The sequence below is a fragment of the Pecten maximus genome, chromosome 3 (assembly GCF_902652985.1).
Source record: "Pecten maximus chromosome 3, xPecMax1.1, whole genome shotgun sequence".
NCBI lineage: Eukaryota > Metazoa > Mollusca > Bivalvia > Pectinida > Pectinidae > Pecten > Pecten maximus.
Genome location: NC_047017.1, coordinates 1228280 through 1249204, shown reverse-complemented (window position 1 = coordinate 1249204; position 20925 = coordinate 1228280). Strand labels below are relative to the sequence as shown.

The window sequence follows — 20925 nt, the reverse complement described above, 5'->3', positions numbered from 1 at the left end:
TGTTCATCGTGGTGATTGAAGTGTTTAAGTAGACGGATATGGGTGAATGTGAATAAGCGTCTCTTTAACATAGAAAATATCAAAACAACGTGCAATCCAATCGGTTTATGAATCGGATGTCTAAACGGAGTGGTAGTCAGTAATTATGGAAGACCGAATACATGATGCCAGGACAAGAGTGACACTCAAAGAACACGGATTAGAAAATGTTATTATTTATATTTATTTCTTATTTTTCTTTTTTAAAGAATTAGTTCTACTTTGTTTATCGATATGATACTAAGGCCTAAGCTTAACGTAGCTGTATTTGTATGCGCACAACTGAAAACTAGCAGTGGATGTTAATAAACAACATTCGGACATATTGAAAACAGTTTTGATCGGAATCAATTTAGTTAATTAAACCTATTGTAAATGTTCCTAATTAATATTGATTGAATTATGATTATGTTCAAATGTTTATCCAATGCTGAGATGTTTCATTGACAATTCATGGTGGCTTTTCAAGTTTAGCTCATCTTTTATTTTTGTCTAACAGACTTATGATGTGATTTTGACCACTCCTTTCCTTTGCCTTCACGGTACAAACAGTACGTCTGATCGGCATGTAGGCTTCTGATGCGTGGCTTTGTCTAGCATTCTTAAAAAAAAAAAAAACATTTTGCATGCATGTATGACAATTTTCTGCGGCTCATTTACATATAGAGTGGAGCAGCTCATTAGATAATAGATATTCCCTATAATCAGTGAGAAGCTTCACAGTTTTTAATCGCAGTTATGAAAGAAGTATTGATAATCACATATAATTATTTCATTATTAAGGTATTGAAGCAAATCTCGCCTTCGCCTCTACTTGAAGGTTCCTCACTCAAGCCTTTTCAGGTCTCAAGAATGATCACAGATCATCAGATTAGCCAATTAATTGAAAGAAGAACTCAACGCCTCAGTACAAGTTCAATACATATAATTTCAGTATTTCAGATACACAATGGTCTCTCACTCTCTCTCTTCTAATTATTGAATAATAATATAGAGAGGTTTAAACTTAGATTTGCTGCCATGAATCGTTAAATACATTTACATACTATCTAGGTATTAGAGACATTCAGTCGTTTATTTGAAGCCATCAATTACTTAGCTAAGAGTATGGGTTTTTTTTCTATTTTTTTTTTAGCTCACCTGCCCAAAGGGCAAGTGGGCTTATGCCGTGGCACGGCGTCCGTCGTCCGTACGTCTGGCTTCAACTTTTCCATTTAAACAACTTCTTCACAATAACCAAAAGGTCCAGAGACCTAATATTGGGCCTGTACCATGCTGAGGTGAAGGGCTACCAAGTTTGTTCAAATGAATAAAGTTGACCTTCATTCAAGGTCATAAGGATCGAATAGGCTGAAATCTTTAAACGACTTCTCAATAACCAAGAGTCCCAGTGACCTAATATTTAGCCTGTGGCATGCTGGGGTGAAGGGCTCCCAAGTTTGTTCAAATGAATGACCTTGACCTTCATTCAAGGTCACAGGAGTCAAAAAGGCTAAAATCTTTAAACGACTTCTTCTCAATAACCAAGAGTCCCAGGGAGTTGATATTGGGTCTGTAACATGCTAGGGTGAAGGGCTTCCAAGTTTGTTCAAATGAATGACTCTGACTCACATTCAAGGTCACGTCGGTCAAGTATGCTTAAATCTTTAAATGAGTTCTGAATAGCCAAAGTGCCGAGAGACATTATATTGGCCCTGTAGCATGCTTTCAAATAACTGCAGGATCCATATATAAAAAGATCACTGCATTGCAGGTGAGCGATTCGGGCCCATTGTGCCCTTGTATTTTGTTCTCACAAGAAAACAAATAATGAAATAATAAAAAAAACATCATACCAATACTTCTGCAACTTATTTCATGCTGCATAATTTGATGAAGAGCAAGTCACTAAGAGATGCAAGAGTTACTTCCCTTGCTATTAAATAGATCAACAATAAATAATCTTCCTTTGTTTTGAGTTCACACAAAATATGCATAAAAAATATTGATCAATATTTTAAAAAGTATATTTTGATTATTCTTTACATCTATTTTTTAAGCAACAAGATGTTTATGAAAAAAAAAACATGTTTATAATAATGTAACCCCAAACATTTGATTCATCTTTACATTAATATATTGTAAATGTACCTCTACAACCTAACTTATCTGAATATAAAATGTATAAATATTTGTCAGACCTTTAGAACAAAGGTCCAGCTATAAAATGTAAATTGAGGTTCTTTTAGGCCTTCTGGGCCCTTCTATTGTTCCTGCCTGTTGTGTGAAATGGTAAATTCTTTCCAATATTGGTGACTTCTAATGTTACATTCTTAAAAGGAAATATAATTGTAGTTTATATAGGCAAATCATTTTATTAGCATCATTTGTTGGATTGTCATTGGAAATAATCAAAATTTGGTTGGATTTATCAATATGGTATGGCAGTTTGTTGGTTTGCATATATTGGCTATGACTGGCCGATGGATGGGGCCAAAATAGATCAAATTGACTGAAATTGCAAAATTCTTCTCCATATCCAGATATGGCTGAATCCAATACTTTTCATATATGGAAGGGTCTTTAATGTGCTTTACCAAAATTGTGAATTTCATGACCCTGAGGTGTGACATACTCTCATTTTTAGCTCACCTGGTCCGAAGGATCAAGGTGCATGAGCTTATGCCATACTGTGGCGTCTGGCGTCCATCCGTCAACACAATTGACTTCTTCTTCTGAACTGCTGATCAGAATTTAACCAAATTTGGTAGGAAGCATCCCTAGGTGGGGGTCCATTTGGCAATATTGATATTAACAACTTCTTCTCTGGACCTAAGCAATGCATGCCATTGATATTTCAGTGGCAGCATCCCTAGGTGGGTGGGATTCAAATTTATACTAATGACGGGGCAGAGCCCGAGGATTGGGGCCAAATGGGGTCCATTTGACAGTATTAACAACTTCTTCGCTGGACCTAAGCAATGTATGACAACAATGTTTCAGCGGTAGCATTCCTAGGTGGCTGGTATTCAAATTTATGCAAATGATGGGCTGATCCGATCCCTCAAGGGCAGGGCAAAAGGGATCAATTTGACTTAGTATACCAGCCTTAAGGACAGTTACCAACAGCTACAGTAGCGGTTCTGAGGGAAGCGTACTATACATATGCAACACCCACATCCAAGTGGACATTATTCCTGTCGTCAATTACTGCATTATAAGCTTTATTGGGTTAAATAATTAGATTAATTAGACACTTGTGGCAATATATGCAAAAGTGATTACTTAATTTTACTTTTCTTTGAAAGTGTGTGTAAGTTTGAGCTGATAAATGTTCATAGTGCCGTCTGTGCGGAGGTTACCGTAAGTATAGTTAGTTTTCCACTTACGGTCGATTTAAAGAAAATAAAGACGCAATTTTGCTATTTCCTTATTACAAATACAAAATAATTATATTATTATAATCATCAAGTATTTATTAGAATGATTTTAAGCAAAGTTTTGTGCTAATCTGTGTAAGTGTCATTTTCATACATCATTTTCGGGACCACCAGGACATCGTTTTTGGTCAAAATTTTTCATGGGCAAAATATACCGATAGAAGTTTTTTTTAGCATTTTCAGCCCCAAAAAGTACCAGCGCAAATTACACCAGGACATCGTTTTTGGTCAAAATTTTTCATGGGCAAAATATACCGATAGAAGTTTTTTTCAGCATTTTCAGCCCCAAAAGTACCTGCGCAAATTACACTGGTGCGCAAATTACATGAGTTTTTACGGTGTATATATTACTATAAAGGACTTCTTGCATTTTTGAAACTATTAAGATCAAGATATGAACACAGTTCTGATGTAAAAATAAGCCCAGGGGGTCTTTCCCCACCCCAAAGGACTTTTTAGGTTTCTTTAAAAAACAATCATGTTGAGTCTTGACTTCGTTTCTAGGTTATATCTTTGAAGCAGTTGAGATCTCCACCCCATAATCATACAAATATAATGTAGCATTATTATAATTAGACACTAACAAATATAACATGACTACATTATTTTTATGTTTGCTCAAATAACTAGGGTGAGCGATACATGCCCTCTGGGCCTCTTGTTTGGTTTAACTTATGAAGTTTGTTTCCTATCTTAGGTAAACAGTACCAGTTACCCTGGTGCATATGAGGGATACGATGATGTCTGGAGTCAAAGGAAATTTGAAAAGGTATATTTTTATGTTACCTTAGACTTAAAGTCTCAAGTGACCCATTCCAATTGTCTTTTGACTATAACTCATCAGTTCTGCATCCATAAGCAATTTACATTTTCAACTTCATCTCTGAAACCCTTGAACCAGTTTCTTTGAAATTTTGTAGAAACCTTCCATGCCCAAAGGTTAACCAAAGTTGTTTCCATTTTACGGTTCCCCAATACCCAGATAATCTTCGTAGATGGAAGGGTCTTAAGATGCTTTACCAAAATTGTGCCTTTTATGATTATGGAGTCTCACACTTTTCATGGGGAAGGGGTTAATTAAACTATAGTTTCTATAAGGAAATCATATTTTGAGTAATATATAATTTACCATTGTCGGTGCTGTACATGTGTAGCATCTTTAATGCAAATCATCCAAACAGTTAAAAATAAGATGAGATAGTCTACATCTATGTATATCTATATATATATATCTATATAAATTATATAAATATATAAGAACTTCTCCATCTGATATTCATGTAAATATGGAGAGATATGTATTTCACCAACAATTTATCTATCACTTGACAGATTTGATTGACAGTATTTGTGGATTAGATATAAAGGTGTTCTTTGGAATAGTACTGTACAGAATGGAATGTACCCATTTAAATTAATACTAAAGCATGTCCATGTGTTTAAATTTATTGTAGAATTTCCGTGTCGATGTGGTGAAGATGGGCGACGACGAACTGGAATTTGATATGATAGGCATTGATGCTGCCATTGCAAATGCATTCCGCAGAATTCTACTGTCTGAGGTAAGAATTTATATGAAAATCAATTTGAATCGCCTAAGTCTTTTTCTATTGTTAATTGTTAATTATTGCTATTGTTAATGACACATATATCAGTTGACATTAAAGTAAACAGTGTCTGTGATCCAGCTACTAGAGCTGAAACACTTCTGATTTATATCTTACTGTTAAATGATGTGTATATTTATTTCTTCTGTTTGAAAGTAATTGAAGTAAGATGACCTTCTATGTCAATCACCAGAGTAGCAAGCACACTGGGTATTGCTAAAGCAATACATGTTCCCTACAGGCCCCTGCTAAAATTATTAACCAAGACCTTGACCCAAAAACCCTGAAGAGATATTATGGTCCTTTATCATTGTGTGAAGATTGATAACAATCCCTCAAGGAATGAAGCTACTAGAGTGCTGACAAACTTTGATGTTCCATACATTTGTAAAAAAAAAAATGGACAGAGAGGAAACCTGGAGTCCCCCGGGTTTCACTGCTCTGTACTTGTTTTTTTGTCCTTTCTGTGCCCTAATTAAAGGAGTGCTATTTGTCCCAATCTTAAGTGTATGTAGGTTGACCCTGACTAAAGATGTGCTAGCTGACCCTGACTAAAGATGTGCTAGTTGACCCTCACTAAAGGTGTGCTAGTTGACCCTCACTAAAGGTGTGCTAGTTGACCCTGATTAAAGGTGTGCTAGTTGACCCTGATTAAAGGTGTGCTAGTTGACCCTGATTAAAGGTGTGCTAGTTGACCCTGACTAAAGGTGTGCTAGTTGACCCTAACTAAAGGTGTGCTAGTTGACCCTAACTAAAGGTGTGCTAGTTGACCCTGACTAAAGGTGTGCTAGTTGACCCTGACTAAAGGTGTGCTAGTTGACCCTGACTAAAGATGTGCTAGTTGACCCTGACTAAAGTGTGCTAGTTGACCCTAACTAAAGGTGTGTTAGTTGACCCTGACTAAAGGTGTGTTATGTGACCCGAACTAAAGGTGTGCTAGTTGTTCCTGACTAAAGATGTGCTAGTTGACCCTAACTAAAGGTATGTTAGTTGACTCTGACTAAAGGTGTGTTAGTTGACCCTATCTAAGTGTATGTAGGTTGACCGTGACTAAAGTGTGCTAGTTGACCCTGACTAAAGGTGTGTAAGTTGACCCTAACTAAAGGTGTGTTAGTTAACCCTGACTAAAGGTGTGTTAGTTGACCCTATCTAAGTGTATGTAGGTTGACCCTGACTAAAGTGTGCTAGTTGACCCTGACTAAAGTGTGCTAGTTGACCCTGACTAAAGTGTGCTAGTTGACCCTGACTAAAGTGTGCTAGTTGACCCTGACTAAAGTGTGCTAGTTGACCCTGACTAAAGTGTGCTAGTTGACCCTGACTAAAGTGTGCTAGTTGACCCTGACTAAAGGTGTGTAAGTTGACCTTGACTAAAGGTGTGCTAGTAGACCCTATCTAAGTGTTTGTTGGTTTACCCTAGGTACCGACCATGGCCATAGAGAAGGTGTACATCTACAACAATACGTCAATCATACAGGATGAGGTACTGTCCCACCGACTAGGCCTCATCCCCATCAAGGCAGACCCACGTCTGTTTGAGTACAGGTCTGATGGTGAGTATATCATTCTCCTGTACCCAAAGTCATTCATATACAAACCAGATAATAATATCAGAGGCTTGTCTGCATGACTCTTAAGAGGTTGTGATATTCACTGAACCCTCTTAGCCTGGCTTTTTACATGCTATATACATTAATATTTTATTATTATATAAATAAAAAGATATAAACAAATTAAGAATTACATTGAAATAAGGGACATTTTTAAAACAGGATTGTCTGTACTAAACAACATATGTCCCAGGTCTAGTTAATCATCGAATTAAAATATTGACATTTTACCTAATATACAACAGGGGACCTAATATGTCACAAAACATTCTAAAGACCTTTATACCATTAACAGGTGACACAGAAGGAACAGCAGAAGACACGATCGAGTTCCAGCTGAAGGTCAAATGTACAAAAAATAGCCATGCCAAGGACACCACTGACCCTGACGAACTCTACAAAGACCACAAAGGTAAGGTCAATCCTCGGATTAGAACGTTTGGACAAAGTCTGGACATCACAAGTTATTAATGTATAAGTTACAATCACTGTACAAATCCATATCTAATCTGGGAAGTTTATGATGTTTTACATCCTAGATAATAACTAGCAGTTATGATGATGAAGTTACAGGGCTTTAACTCATTGGGACACAGTAATAAAATAATTCCTAGATTCTCATCTGAATTGACAAATTAAATTTTTTATTGTATCAACAGTAGGTATGGTCATATGGGGCTAGAGTCCAGTTAGGGAAATATTGTTAAAGGGGGACGGTCCCGACCAGTAAAAATTATTTGTATTCCATTTTCGCTCTCAAAAATTGGTTTTTAAAAAAGGGCAAGGTCACCAAATAGGGGCACACAGGGATGAGAATCATAGGAGCTAATTTATGATGGCCTTATTTGGTGGCTCTACAAGGTGTCATAATGAAGGCATGTTTTGGATAACATCAGGTTTACCTGGAAGGATTAAATATTGAATTGGTTCAATTTTCAATTGCCATGATCTCGATTCAATTAGTTTTAATATGTGCACTTTATTCTAAAAAGTATTCATCTTTTACTTTAGATGTAAACCACACAAATTTGTAACAGGATATATGAAATAAATTTTATGTTGTTGTTTTTTAAAATGTGTTGTTTATAAAATGGGTTATTTTTTGTTGTTTACAAAACCTGTGATAGAAAAGTTTTACAACCTCAGTTTTAGACTTATAATGCAAAGTTGTTTTATTTCTATTTTTGTCAGTAACAACAAAACATTTCAAATGGATTCCTGTTGGAAAACAAGCTGAAATAGTAAGTTTTTCATACACCTTCACCTATTCCATGATGAATTGACTTTCAGTGATCTAAGTTAAAATCCTATTTCATTCATAACTTTGTTTACATTCATCAAAAGAAACTTGTAAAGTTACTGTAAATGACCTAGATTTCACTAGGTTTTGTTTGTGCTACAATAGGACAATAACATATTGTATAGCCGGTAATATTTATCGGGGATTTAATATCGGTGTGTTCACAGCAACTAACTATAGAACAAAAATAAATAGTAAATATTTATATATATATAGACAAACAATTGTTAACTGCAGAACGTTTACAAGGCGGTGTTGTGCAAAATTTAATGCCTGCAAGTAAGTTCCGGCTAAGACATCTGCAAAATATTAGCCCCATGAAATTTATATACCAACTATACAGTATATGTACAAAGTCACTTAAATATGTTGGAGGTAGTGGAAAAATATAATCTGTGTATGGAGGAGTTTTCAAAATGGACTTCAATTTTTTAATGATGTAGAAAATTCATGTGAGTTTTGAGATACTGAGTTTGATGAGGTTAAACTCAATGAATCTTGCAACCCTAGCAATAATCAATATATTACGGTATTTTGATTACACCTTTTATACTATTACAGTTCAAAGAGGGTGACATACGGCCGGTAAACGATGATATCCTGATAGCAAAGTTACGACCTGGGCAGGTATGTCTGTAAAACAACTATTAATATAGACAGGTAAACAAATTACAATACATGCCAGGTAGGTTTGGATTGATACAAAAGTTAATGGAAGCTAGACGGGTAAATTTTAGGGGAGAAAAGTTACAGTCAGGGACCAGACAGGTATTCTAGGTAAAACACAGTTATAATGGGGAGAAAGGAGATACAGGTATGACATCAAGGTGTTGAGGGTATGACATCAAGGTGTTAGGGGGTATGACATCGAGGTGTTGAAGGTATTACATCAAGGTGTTAGGGGATATGACATCAAGTAGGGGATATGACATCAAGGTGTTAGGTGATATGACATCAAGGTGTTAGAGGGTATGACATCAAGGTGTTAGGTGATATGACATCAAGGTGTTAGGTGATATGACATCAAGGTGTTAGGTGATATGACATCAAGGTGTTAGGGCTTATGGCTTCAAGGTGTTAGGGGATATGACATCAAGGTATTTGGTGATATGACATCAAGGTGTTAGAGGGTACGACATCAAGGTGTTAGGGGATATGACATCAAGGTATTTGATGATATGACATCAAGGTGTTAGGTGATATGACATCAAGGTGTTAGGGCTTATGGCTTCAAGGTGTTAGGCGATATGACATCAAGGTGTTAGGGGGTATGACATCAAGGTATTAGATGATATGACATCAAGGTGTTAGGGGATATGACATCAAGGTGTTAGGGCTTATGGCTTCAAGGTGTTAGGGGATATGACATCAAGTAGGGGATATGACATCAAGGTGTTAGGGGATATGACATCAAGGTGTTAGGTGATATGACATCAAGGTGTTAGGACTTATGGCTTCAAGGTGTTAGGTGATATGACATCAAGGTGTTAGGGCTTATGGCTTCAAGGTGTTAGGTGATATGACATCAAGGTGTTAGGACTTATGGCTTCAAGGTGTTGGTGATATGACATCAAGGTGTTAGGGGATATGACATCAAGGTGTTAGGTGATATGACATCAAGGTGTTAGGACTTATGGCTTCAAGGTGTTAGGTGATATGACATCAAGGTGTTAGGACTTATGGCTTCAAGGTGTTAGGTGATATGACATCAAGGTGTTAGGGGATATGACATCAATGTGTTAGAGGATATGACATCAAGGTGTTAGGGGATATGACATCAAGGTGTTAGGTGATATGACATCAAGGTGTTAGGACTTATGGCTTCAAGGTGTTAGGTGATATGACATCAAGGTGTTAGGACTTATGGCTTCAAGGTGTTAGGTGATATGACATCAAGGTGTTAGGGGATATGACATCAATGTGTTAGGGGGTATGACATCGAGGTGTTAGGGGATATGACATCAAGGTGTTAGAGCTTATGGCTTCAAGGTGTTAGGTGATATGACATCAAGGTGTTAGGGGATATGACATCAGGGTGTTAGGTGATATGACATCAAGGTGTTAGAGGATATGACATCAAGGTGTTAGAGGATATGACATCAAGGTGTTAGAGGATATGACATCAAGGTGTTAGGGGATATGACATCAATGTGTTAGGGGGTATGACATCGAGGTGTTAGGGGATATGACATCAAGGTGTTAGAGCTTATGGCTTCAAGGTGTTAGGTGATATGACATCAAGGTGTTAGGGGATATGACATCAGGGTGTTAGGTGATATGACATCAAGGTGTTAGGTGATATGACATCAAGGTGTTAGGGGATATGACATCAATGTGTTAGAGGATATGACATCAAGGTGTTAGGGGATATGACATCAAGGTGTTAGGTGATATGACATCAAGGTGTTAGGACTTATGGCTTCAAGGTGTTAGGTGATATGACATCAAGGTGTTAGGACTTGTGGCTTCAAGGTGTTAGGGGATATGACATCAAGTAGGGGATATGATAGGGGATATGACATCAAGTAGGGGATATGACATCAAGGTGTTAGAGCGTATGGCTTCAAGCTGTTAGTTGTATCAGATCAGGGGATTAGAGCTTATGACATCAAGAATTGAGAGCTAATGGCATGAAGATTATGGCTTTGAACAGAATTTACAAAATATGAACTTATTTAAATGAAAATTTTGCAGGAGCTGGATTTAAAACTACAATGTGTAAAAGGACTGGGAAAGGATCACGCCAAATTTTCTCCTGTGGGTAAGTTTGTTAGGTAAAAACATTTTATCCTGTTGGTAAGTTTGTTAAGTAGGTTTTGAAATTGGTTTTGTTTTTAGACATTACTCCTGAATTTGTATAATCTACAAAGGTAGTCCACTGTTTCAAAAGCAGAGATAAACATTATATGACATAGCTAACTTTCCAGACAGGATATTAATGGTTTACCCCTGTAACTTTCCAGACAGGATATTATGGTTTACCCCTGTAACTTTCCAAACAGGATATTAATGGTTTACCCCTGTAACTTTCCAGACAGGATATTAAGGGTTTTACCCTGTAACTTTCCAAACAGGATATTAATGGTTTACCCATGTAACTTTCCAGACAGGATATTAAGGGTTTACCCCTGTAACTTTCCAGACAGGATATTAAGGGTTTACCCCTGTAACTTTCCAGACAGGATATAAAGGGTTTACCCCTGTAACTTTCCAGACAGGATATTAATGGTTTACCCCTGTAACTTTCCAGACAGGATATTAAGGGTTTACCCCTGTAACTTTCCAGACAGGATATTAATGGTTTACCCCTGTAACTTTCCAGACAGGATATAAAGGGTTTACCCCTGTAACTTTCCAGACAGGATATTAATGGTTTACCCCTGTAACTTTCCAGACAGGATATTAAGGGTTTACCCCTGTAACTTTCCAGACAGGATATTAATGGTTTACCCCTGTAACTTTCCAGACAGGATATTAATGGTTTACCCCTGTAACTTTCCAAACAGGATATTAATGGTTTACCCCTGTAACTTTCCAGACAGGATATTAATGGTTTACCCCTGTAACTTTCCAGACAGGATATTAAGGGTTTACCCCTGTAACTTTCCAGACAGGATATAAAGGGTTTACCCCTGTAACTTTCCAGACAGGATATAAAGGGTTTACCCCTGTAACTTTCCAGACTGGATATTAAGGGTTTACCCATGTAACTTTCCAGACAGGATATTAATGGTTTACCCCTGTAACTTTCCAGACAGGATATTAAGGGTTTACCCCTGTAACTTTCCAGACAGGATATTATGGTTTACCCCTGTAACTTTCCAGACAGGATATTAATGGTTTACCCATGTGACTTTTTATCCATTTTCACAGCTACAGCCTCCTACAGACTGTTGCCAGAAGTCTCCTTATTACAACCTGTAGTCAATCATTTGGCAGAAAAGTTGAAAAAATGCTTTTCACCTGGAGTCATAGAAATAAAGAATGTGAACGGTGAGTATCAACAGAAATATTTGTGTTAATGGTATTCCATTTCTCTGATAGCCCATGCGGTCATCAGACTCCGGAGTCTCATATCAACATGTTCCATTTCTCTGATAGCCCATGCTGTCATCAGACTCGAGAATCTTACGAAAAAACATGATTTTGATTCACACATTAAATCATCATAAGGGTATACTATATATTTTATCATTCAAAATATCAATATATAAACTCACTGTTTATTAGACAGATGGTGGGCTATTCAAATCCGTGGTCAGTCCGACGTCCTTCCGTCCGTCCATAAACAATCCTTGTCATTGCTATTTCTTGAAAAGCACTGGAGGGATATTCCTCAAACTTCAAATGTAGGTTCCCCTTGGTCCCTTCTTGTACCAATTGGATTTTGATCAGAAAATCAAACTGGCCGACAGACGGACATCTTTGATTTTGAGAATTGAAGTTTGTTATCACTGTTTCTTGAAAAGTACTAGAGGGAGATTCCTCAAACTTCATATGTAGGCTCCCCTTGGTCCCTTGTTGTGTCAATTAAATTTAGATTTTTTATCAGAAAAACACAAAGAAGATCATTCTGACATAGAAACAATAAAGATCATTTAACAGTGGGCGTCAAGATCCCTTTGGGATCTCTTGTTATATTTTCTGCTTCACTGACTTTAACTCTTATGATATACACCAATAAACAAGCCTTTATCTTTAACTAGACTTTGCAACTCATTATTTTCCTGTCGTAATATTATCGTGGGTATCTGTTTTGCCCATTATCATCAATCAGATACACGATATTCAGTTATGAACTAGACAGATCAGTTGCCATCTTGGATTCAAATCTTTGAAACTTGTTATAATTATTAATTTTCTTTAAAGTGACAGGAATGATTTTTTTCTTATACTTAATACTTAATAGTATGTAGGTTTCCCTTTATTCTTAGTTGAGCTAATTGTAAAAATAAAATGGCTGACAGGTTGCCATCTTTGATTTTGACAGTTGACATTATCCTCTGGAGGAATTTTGTGGGTCTTCCCCAAATTTGATTTGTAGGGTTTTCTTTGACCCTGGTGTTCCATGGTCTAAAACAGCCTTCTTTTGTCGATAGAGCACCTCAATTAAAATAAAGATGATAAAAGTTTTTGAAAATTCAAACTCGCATAAAACCAATGAAGATCCTACAATGGTGGTCCAAGACCCCTCCATAGGAAAGAAAAAGTATCATGTACAAACTGTATACAAAATTGACAAACTGATCAGTAGACAGATTAGGTACATTGATATATGATTTTAATATGAATTTAACTATTACAGGAGAGGTACACTGATATATGATTTTAATATGAATTTAACCTTTACAGGAGAGGTACACTGATATATGATTTTGATATGAATTTAACTATTACAGGAGAGGTACACTGATATATGATTTTGATATGAATTTAACTATTACAGGAGAGGTACACTGATATATAATTTCAATATGAATTTAACTATTACAGGAGAGGTACACTGATATATAATTTCAATATGAATTTAACTATTACAGGAGAGAACACAGCCTATGTTAAGTCTGCTCGACACGATACCTGTAGTAGGGAAGTGTACCGCCATGATGATCTGAAGGACCTGGTGAAATTGTCTCGAGTCAGAGACCACTTTATCTGTAAGTCTTGTCAGTGTAGGAGTTTATCCTATTGTCATCGTAGTAATTTATCCTATTGTCATTGTAGTAATTTGTTCTATTGTCAGTGTAGGAGTTTATCCTATTGTCATTGTAGGAGTTTATCCTATTGTCATTGTAGTAATTTATCCTATTGTCATTGGAGGAGTTTATCCTATTGTCATTGGAGGAGTTTATCCTATTGTCATTGTAGTAATTTATCCTATTGTCAGTGTAGGAGTTTATCCTATTGTCAGTGTAGGAGTTTATCCTATTGTCATTGTAGTAATTTATCCTATTGTCAGTGTAGGAGTTTATCCTATTGTCATCGTAGTAATTTATCCTATTGTCAGTGTAGTATTTTATCCTATTGTCAGTGTAGGAGTTTATCCTATTTTCAGTGTAGTAATTTATCCTATTGTCAGTGTAGGAGTTTATCCTATTGTCATCGTAGTAATTTATCCTATTGTCATTGTAGTAATTTGTTCTATTGTCAGTGTAGGAGTTTATCCTATTGTCATTGTAGGAGTTTATTCTATTGTCATTGTAGTAATTTATCCTATTGTCATTGGAGGAGTTTATCCTATTGTCATTGGAGGAGTTTATCCTATTGTCATTGTAGTAATTTATCCTATTGTCAGTGTAGGAGTTTATCCTATTGTCATTGTAGGAGTTTATCCTATTGTCATTGTAGTAATTTATCCTATTGTCAGTGTAGGAGTTTATCCTATTTTCATCGTAGTAATTTATCCTATTGTCAGTGTAGTATTTTATCCTATTGTCAGTGTAGGAGTTTATCCTATTTTCAGTGTAGTAATTTATCCTATTGTCAGTGTAGGAGTTTATCCTATTGTCATCGTAGTAATTTATCCTATTGTCAGTGTAGTAATTTATCCTATTGTCAGTGTAGTAATTTATCCTATTGTCAGTGTAGGAGTTTATCCTATTGTCAGTGTATGAGTTTATCCTATTGTCATTGTAATAATTCATCCTATTGTCATTGTAGTAATTTATCCTATTGTCAGTGTAGTAATTTATCCTATTGTCAGTGTAGGAGTTTATCCTATTGTCATCGTAGTAATTTTTCCTATTGTCATTGTAGTAATTTATCCTATTGTCATTGTAGTAATTTATCCTATTGACATTGTAAATATCCTATTGTCATTGTAGTAATTTATCCTATTGTCATTGTAGTAATTTATCCTATTGTCATTATAGTAATTTATCCTATTGTCATTGTAGTAATTTATCCTATTGTCATTATAGTAATTTATCATTGTTAGAAAGAAGTCCTATTGTCATTGTAGTAACTTATCATTGTTAGGTTGAAGTGCTATTGTCATGGTAGTAACTTATCCTATTGTCATTGTAGTAACTTATCATTGTTAGGTGGAAGTACTATTGTCATTGTAGTAACTTATCATTGTTAGGTTGAAGTGCTATTGTCATTGTAGTAACTTATCATTGTTAGGTGGAAGTCCTATTGTCATTGTAGTAATTTATCCTATTGTCATTTTAGTAATTTATCCTATTGTCATTGTAGTAATTTATCATTGTTATGTGGGAGTCCTATGTCATTTTAGTAATTTATCTTATTTTCACATAGGTGATCACATTTGTTTTCAAATTTTTAGATACAAATATGTATATTAAATTTGGTTTAGTTGTTCAACTAAGAGAACACGTTATTAATGTAAGGGAGATAACTGGTGTTTGTTTAGAGATGTAACTCTACCATAAAGAGTTAGCTCTCTTGTCACATGTGATTTTTACCTCACTAGATATGAGTAACTGTGAGCTAACGAGTAACTGGGAACTAATGGTTTTGCCCCGGTGTCCTTGTCGGTTTCAGTGTCCCACCCAAAAACTTTTTGGGAGTACACATCCTACACCCTTCTTATCAAATAATCATCATAGGACTAGATTTAATAGAATGGCAGTTGAGTGTTGGAAATATTTGGAAATTTTTCTGAATTGTTTTTTTTTTAAATTTTTTATTTAATTGTTTATCAAATCTTAGTTGAGACTACTTTTCGAATTTTAACCAGGTTCACAAAAATATCTTATGTTTGTGTATCAGATGTATTGATTTGTCATTGAGGTTTTATATCCTGATAAGTTATATAAATATATAAGCATTTTATAATGGCTGCTACAGGTGAGCTTCACTATCATTGATTATACTTGTTCTGTTTCAGTTTCTGTGGAGTCGACAGGTGTGCTGCCACCTGATATCTTGGTGACTGAAGCTGTACGAGTGTTGATGGGCAAGTGTCGGACATTTCTAACAGAGCTAACAGAGGCCCCGGGGACAACTTAACTTCTTCTTTTGTTATATTTGTGCAATTAAAAATAAAAACAATCCTTCGTATGTGTCTTGTCATTGAAAGCAAAACAAGAAAATTTCCAAACTCGATTTGCTTGTCACAACAAGAGGCATTTGACTACAAAGTCTTAAAGCATCACAGATGATAGTGGGTTTTGGTCAATAGATGATGGCAGGTTTTGGTCAACAGATGGTGGTAAATGTTGTGGTCAGCTGACGATGGTAGATAGGAGTTTTGGTCAGCAAATGATGGTAGGTTTTGGTTTTGGTCAGCAGATGATGGTAGGTTTGGGTTTTGGTCAGCAGATGATGGTAGGGGTTTTGGTCAACAGATGATGGTAGGGGTTTTGGTCAACAGATGATGGTGGGGGTTTTGGTCAACAGATGATGGTAGGGGTTTTGGTCAGCAGATGATGGTAGGGGTTTTGGTCAGCAGATGATGGTAGGGGTTTTGGTCAGCAGATGGTGGTAGGGGGTTTCGGTCAGCAGATGATGGTAGGGGTTTTGGTCAGCAGATGGTGGTAGGTAGGGGTTTTGGTCAGTAGATGATGGTGGGGGTTTTGGTCAACAGATGATGGTGGGGGTTTTGGTCAGCAGATGATGGTAGGGGTTTTGGTCAGCAGATGATGGTAGGGGTTTCGGTCAGCAGATGATGGTAGGGGTTTTGGTCAGCAGATGATGGTAGGGGTTTTGGTCAACAGATGATGGTAGGGGTTTTGGTCAGCAGATGATGGTAGGTTTGGGTTTTGGTCAACAGATGGTGGCAGTTAGGGTTTTTGGTCAACAGATGATGGTAGGTAGGGGTTTTGGTCAACAGATGATGGTAGGGGTTTTGGTCAGCAGTTGATGGTGGGGGTTTTGGGCAACAGATGATGGTAGGGGTTTTGGTCAACAGATGATGGTGGGGGTTTTGGGCAACAGATGATGGTAGGGGTTTTGGTCAACAGATGGTGGTGGGGGTTTTGGGCAACAGATGATGGTAGGGGTTTTGGTCAGCAGTTGATGGTGGGGGTTTTGGGCAACAGATGATGGTAGGGGTTTTGGTCAACAGATGATGGTGGGGGTTTTGGGCAACAGATGATGGTAGGGGTTTTGGTCAGCAGATGATGGTGGGGGTTTTGGGCAACAGATGATGGTAGGGGTTTTGGTCAGCAGATGATGGTGGGGGTTTTGGTCAACAGTTGATGGTGGGGGTTTTGGGCAACAGATGATGGTAGGTAGGGGTTTTGGTCAGTAGATGATGGTAGGTGGGGGTTTTGATCAACAGATGATGGTAGGTGGGGGTTTTGGTCAACAGATGATGGTAGCTAGGGGTTTTGGTCAACAGATGGTGGTAGGTAGGGGTTTTGGTCAGCAGATGATGGTGGAAGTTTTGGTCAGCAGATGATGGTAGGGGTTTGGTCAGCAGATGATGGTAGGTAGGGGTTTTGGTCAGTAGATGATGGTGGGGGTTTGGTCAACAGATGATGGTGGGGTTTTGGTCAGTAGATGATGGTGGGGGTTTTGGTCAACAGATGATGGTGGGGTTTTGGGTCAGTAGATGATGGTGGGGGGTTTTGGGCAACATATGATGGTGGGGGTTTTGGTCAACAGATGATGGTGGGGGTTTTGGTCAACATATGATGGTAGGAGTTTTGGTCAACAGATGATGGTAGGGGTTTTGGTCAACAGATGATGGTGGGGGTTTTGGTCAACAGATGATGGTGGGGTTTTGGTCAACAGATGATGGTGGGGGTTTTGGTCAACAGATGGTGGTAGGTAGGGGTTTTGGTCAGTAGATGGTGGTAGGTATGGGTTTTGGTCAGTAGATGATGGTGGGGGTTTTGGGCAACATATGATGGTAGGAGTTTTGGTCAACAGATGATGGTGGGGGTTTTGGTCAACAGATGATGGTGGGGGTTTTGGTCAAGAGATGATGGTGGGGGTTTTGGTCAACAGATGATGGTGGAAGTTTTGGTCAACATATGATGGTAGGAGTTTTGGTCAACAGATGATGGTAGGGATTTTGGTCAACAGATGATGGTGGGGGGTTTTGGTCAACAGAGGATGGTAGGGGTTTTGGTCAACAGATGATGGTGGGGGTTTTGGTCAACAGATGATGGTGGGGGGTTTTGGTCAACAGATGATGGTGGGGGTTTTGGTCAACAGATGATGGTAGGTAGGGGTTTTGGTCAACAGAGGATGGTGGAAGTTTTGGTCAGCAGATGGTAGGTAGGGGTTTTGGTCAGCAGATGATGGTCAGGGTTTTCTTCAGCAGATGATGGTAGGTGGGGGTTTTGGTCAACAGATGATTGTAGGTGGGGGTTTTGGTCAACAGATGATGGTAGCTAGGGTTTTTGGTCAACAGATGGTGGTAGGTAGGGGTTTTGGTCAACAGATGGTGGTTGGGGTTTTGGTCAGCAGATGATGGTGGGGGTTTTGGTCAACAGATGATGGTGGGGGTTTTGGTCAACAGATGATAGTGGGGGTTTTGGTCAACAGATGATGGTGGGGGTTTTTGGTCAACAGATGATGGTGGAAGTTTTGGGCAACATGATGGTGGGGGTTTTGGTCAAAAGATGATGGTGGGGGTTTCGGTCAAAAGATGATGGTGGGGGTTTTGGTCAACAGATGATGGTAGGGGTTTTGGTCAACAGATGATGGTGGGGGTTTTTGGTCAACAGATGATGGTGGAAGTTTTGGGCAACATGATGGTGGGGGTTTTGGTCAACAGATGATGGTGGGGGTTTTGGTCAACAGATGATGGTGGGGGTTTTGGTAAACAGATGATGGTGGGGGTTTTGGTCAACAGATGATGGTGGGGGTTTTGGTCAACAGATGATGGTGGGGGTTTTGGTCAACAGATGATGGTAGGGGTTTTGGTCAACAGATGATGGTAGGGGTTTTGGTCAACAGATGATGGTAGGGGTTTTGGGCAACATGATGGTGGGGGTTTTGGTCAGCAGATGATGGTAGGGGTTTTGGTCAACAGATGATGGTAGCTAGGGGTTTTGGTCAACAGATGATGGTAGGGGTTTTGGTCAACAGATGATGGTAGCTAGGGGTTTTGGTCAACAGATGATGGTAGGGGTTTTGGTCAGCAGATGATGGTAGCTAGGGGTTTTGGTCAACAGATGATGGTAGCTAGGGGTTTTGGTCAACAGATGATGGTGGGGATTTTGGTCAGCAGATGATGGTGGGGGTTTTGGTCAACAGATGATGGTGGGGGTTTTGGTCAACAGATGATGGTAGGGGTTTTGGTCAGCAGATGATGTTGGGGATTTTGGTCAGCAGATGATGGTAGGGGTTTTGGTCAACAGATGATGGTAGGGGTTTTGGTCAGCAGATGATGGTAGGGGTTTTGGTCAGCAGATGATGGTAGGGGTTTTGGTCAGCAGATGATGGTGGGGGTTTTGGTCAACAGATGATGGTGGGGGTTTTGGTCAACAGATGATGGTAGGGGTTTTGGTCAGCAGATGATGGTGGGGGTTTTGGTCAACAGATGATGGTGGGAAGTTTTGGTCAACAGATGATGGTGGGGGTTTTGGGCAACAGATGATGGTGGGGGTTTTGGGCAACAGATGGTGGTGGGGGTTTTGGGCAACAGATGATGGTGGGGGTTTTGATCAACAGATGATGGTGGGGGTTTTGATCAACAGATGATGGTCGGGAGGGGTTTTGGTCAACAGATGATGGTCGGGAGGGGTTGTGGTCAACAGATGATGGTCGGGAGGGGTTTTGGTCAGCATGGGACACCTGGCACTTTCATAACCTCAATTTCACATGGTAACAAGATGGCTGCCATTTCCTGGCCTTTGATAAATTAGGTAATGGTATATTGCGGCACAACAATATTTAAAGAGATCTAGGTGATGCTGCCGATGTTGTGGTGGGGTGTCGGGGTGACTTCCAGGATTGCTCACAATTGATTTCAGCACTAAGTGACTGAGCTTTTGCGGCTCCACCACACTGACAAAGATCAACTGTTTTGGTGATCTAGACTATGTACAAATATATTTGAATAATATCTACAATAATATTCAATTGTTGCAAATTGCTTTCTAAATAAAATCCTCATGGCAGTTTTTTTCTTAAGTTCATTTGATTTGCAGAGCTTTTGAGAATGTATCATGAAGGAATAAGAAACTAGCTTAACTGTCAAATAACTTATAATTTGTAAAGTGATATAACCATATTAGGTCTTCCTTTTCAACTGGCCAAAATTTTATTCATTGCTTGTTAGGAAACAAATATATATCTTATAATATACACCAATTAAAAGAAAAACCTTTATCTGTAAATTTAAATCAATTCTTTATTTCGAAATCTTACTTTGATGCTTTTAGTTTTAATTTTGAAAGTAAGCATTCACTTTTGAATGCATCAACAATATTATCGGCAAGTATAATTGCTTTATTTCAAGTGTCACCTTAGCTTTTTACATGTCATTATTTTCATTGTTCAAGTATCTGACTAACGCCTCCTTCTATTCACAGTACTAAGATGAACCTTTGAAGTTACAGAACTAAAACATGTCTTTTTAGTACCGGTATTTGAACGGGCTTTCTAGATCTGTATGATTTGTTATAAGAAATCCTTACAGTTAAAAAAGTAACACTTTCGTGAAACATGAAATACGACAACAAGCTTACAGATAACACATAGGATGGGAATATTGTTCATGTTGCGATCTCTTGTCGATAATTAATTCAGCACCGAGCGCCATTACTACAAAGCGATGCAGCAGTCTGTTGGTTAAAGAATCGGAGCCATCAGATTTGTTACAAAATGTTTGACTCCAGGGGTTCGTATTATCACGAGACAAGACAAGGCAATTTAATTGGTTTTTAATCTGTTTGATCTTGTTATTAACAATACGAGTTCGAAGATGGGCTATCATGACCCTTATTTATATTTTTCCCGTATTTTTGGGCGGCATTTACCGATATACACCTTCATTTCAATCTCTCATACACAACACCTGGCCTTGGCAC

General features: G+C 38.0%; 1 protein-coding gene across 1 annotated transcript; it reads left to right on the top strand.

Annotated features, from left to right (window-relative positions):
* The first annotated feature begins 67 nt into the window (after positions 1 to 67).
* On the top strand, positions 68 to 15994 carry LOC117322901 (DNA-directed RNA polymerases I and III subunit RPAC1-like). Its single transcript, XM_033877846.1, has 11 exons — positions 68 to 208; positions 4156 to 4227; positions 4913 to 5020; positions 6483 to 6615; positions 6968 to 7084; positions 7864 to 7913; positions 8534 to 8599; positions 10667 to 10733; positions 11846 to 11965; positions 13513 to 13629; positions 15825 to 15994. Exons 1-11 carry the CDS (start codon positions 146 to 148, stop codon positions 15944 to 15946), a joined length of 1035 nt encoding a protein of 344 aa, XP_033733737.1. The 5' UTR covers positions 68 to 145; the 3' UTR covers positions 15947 to 15994.
* The last annotated feature ends 4931 nt before the right edge of the window (positions 15995 to 20925 follow it).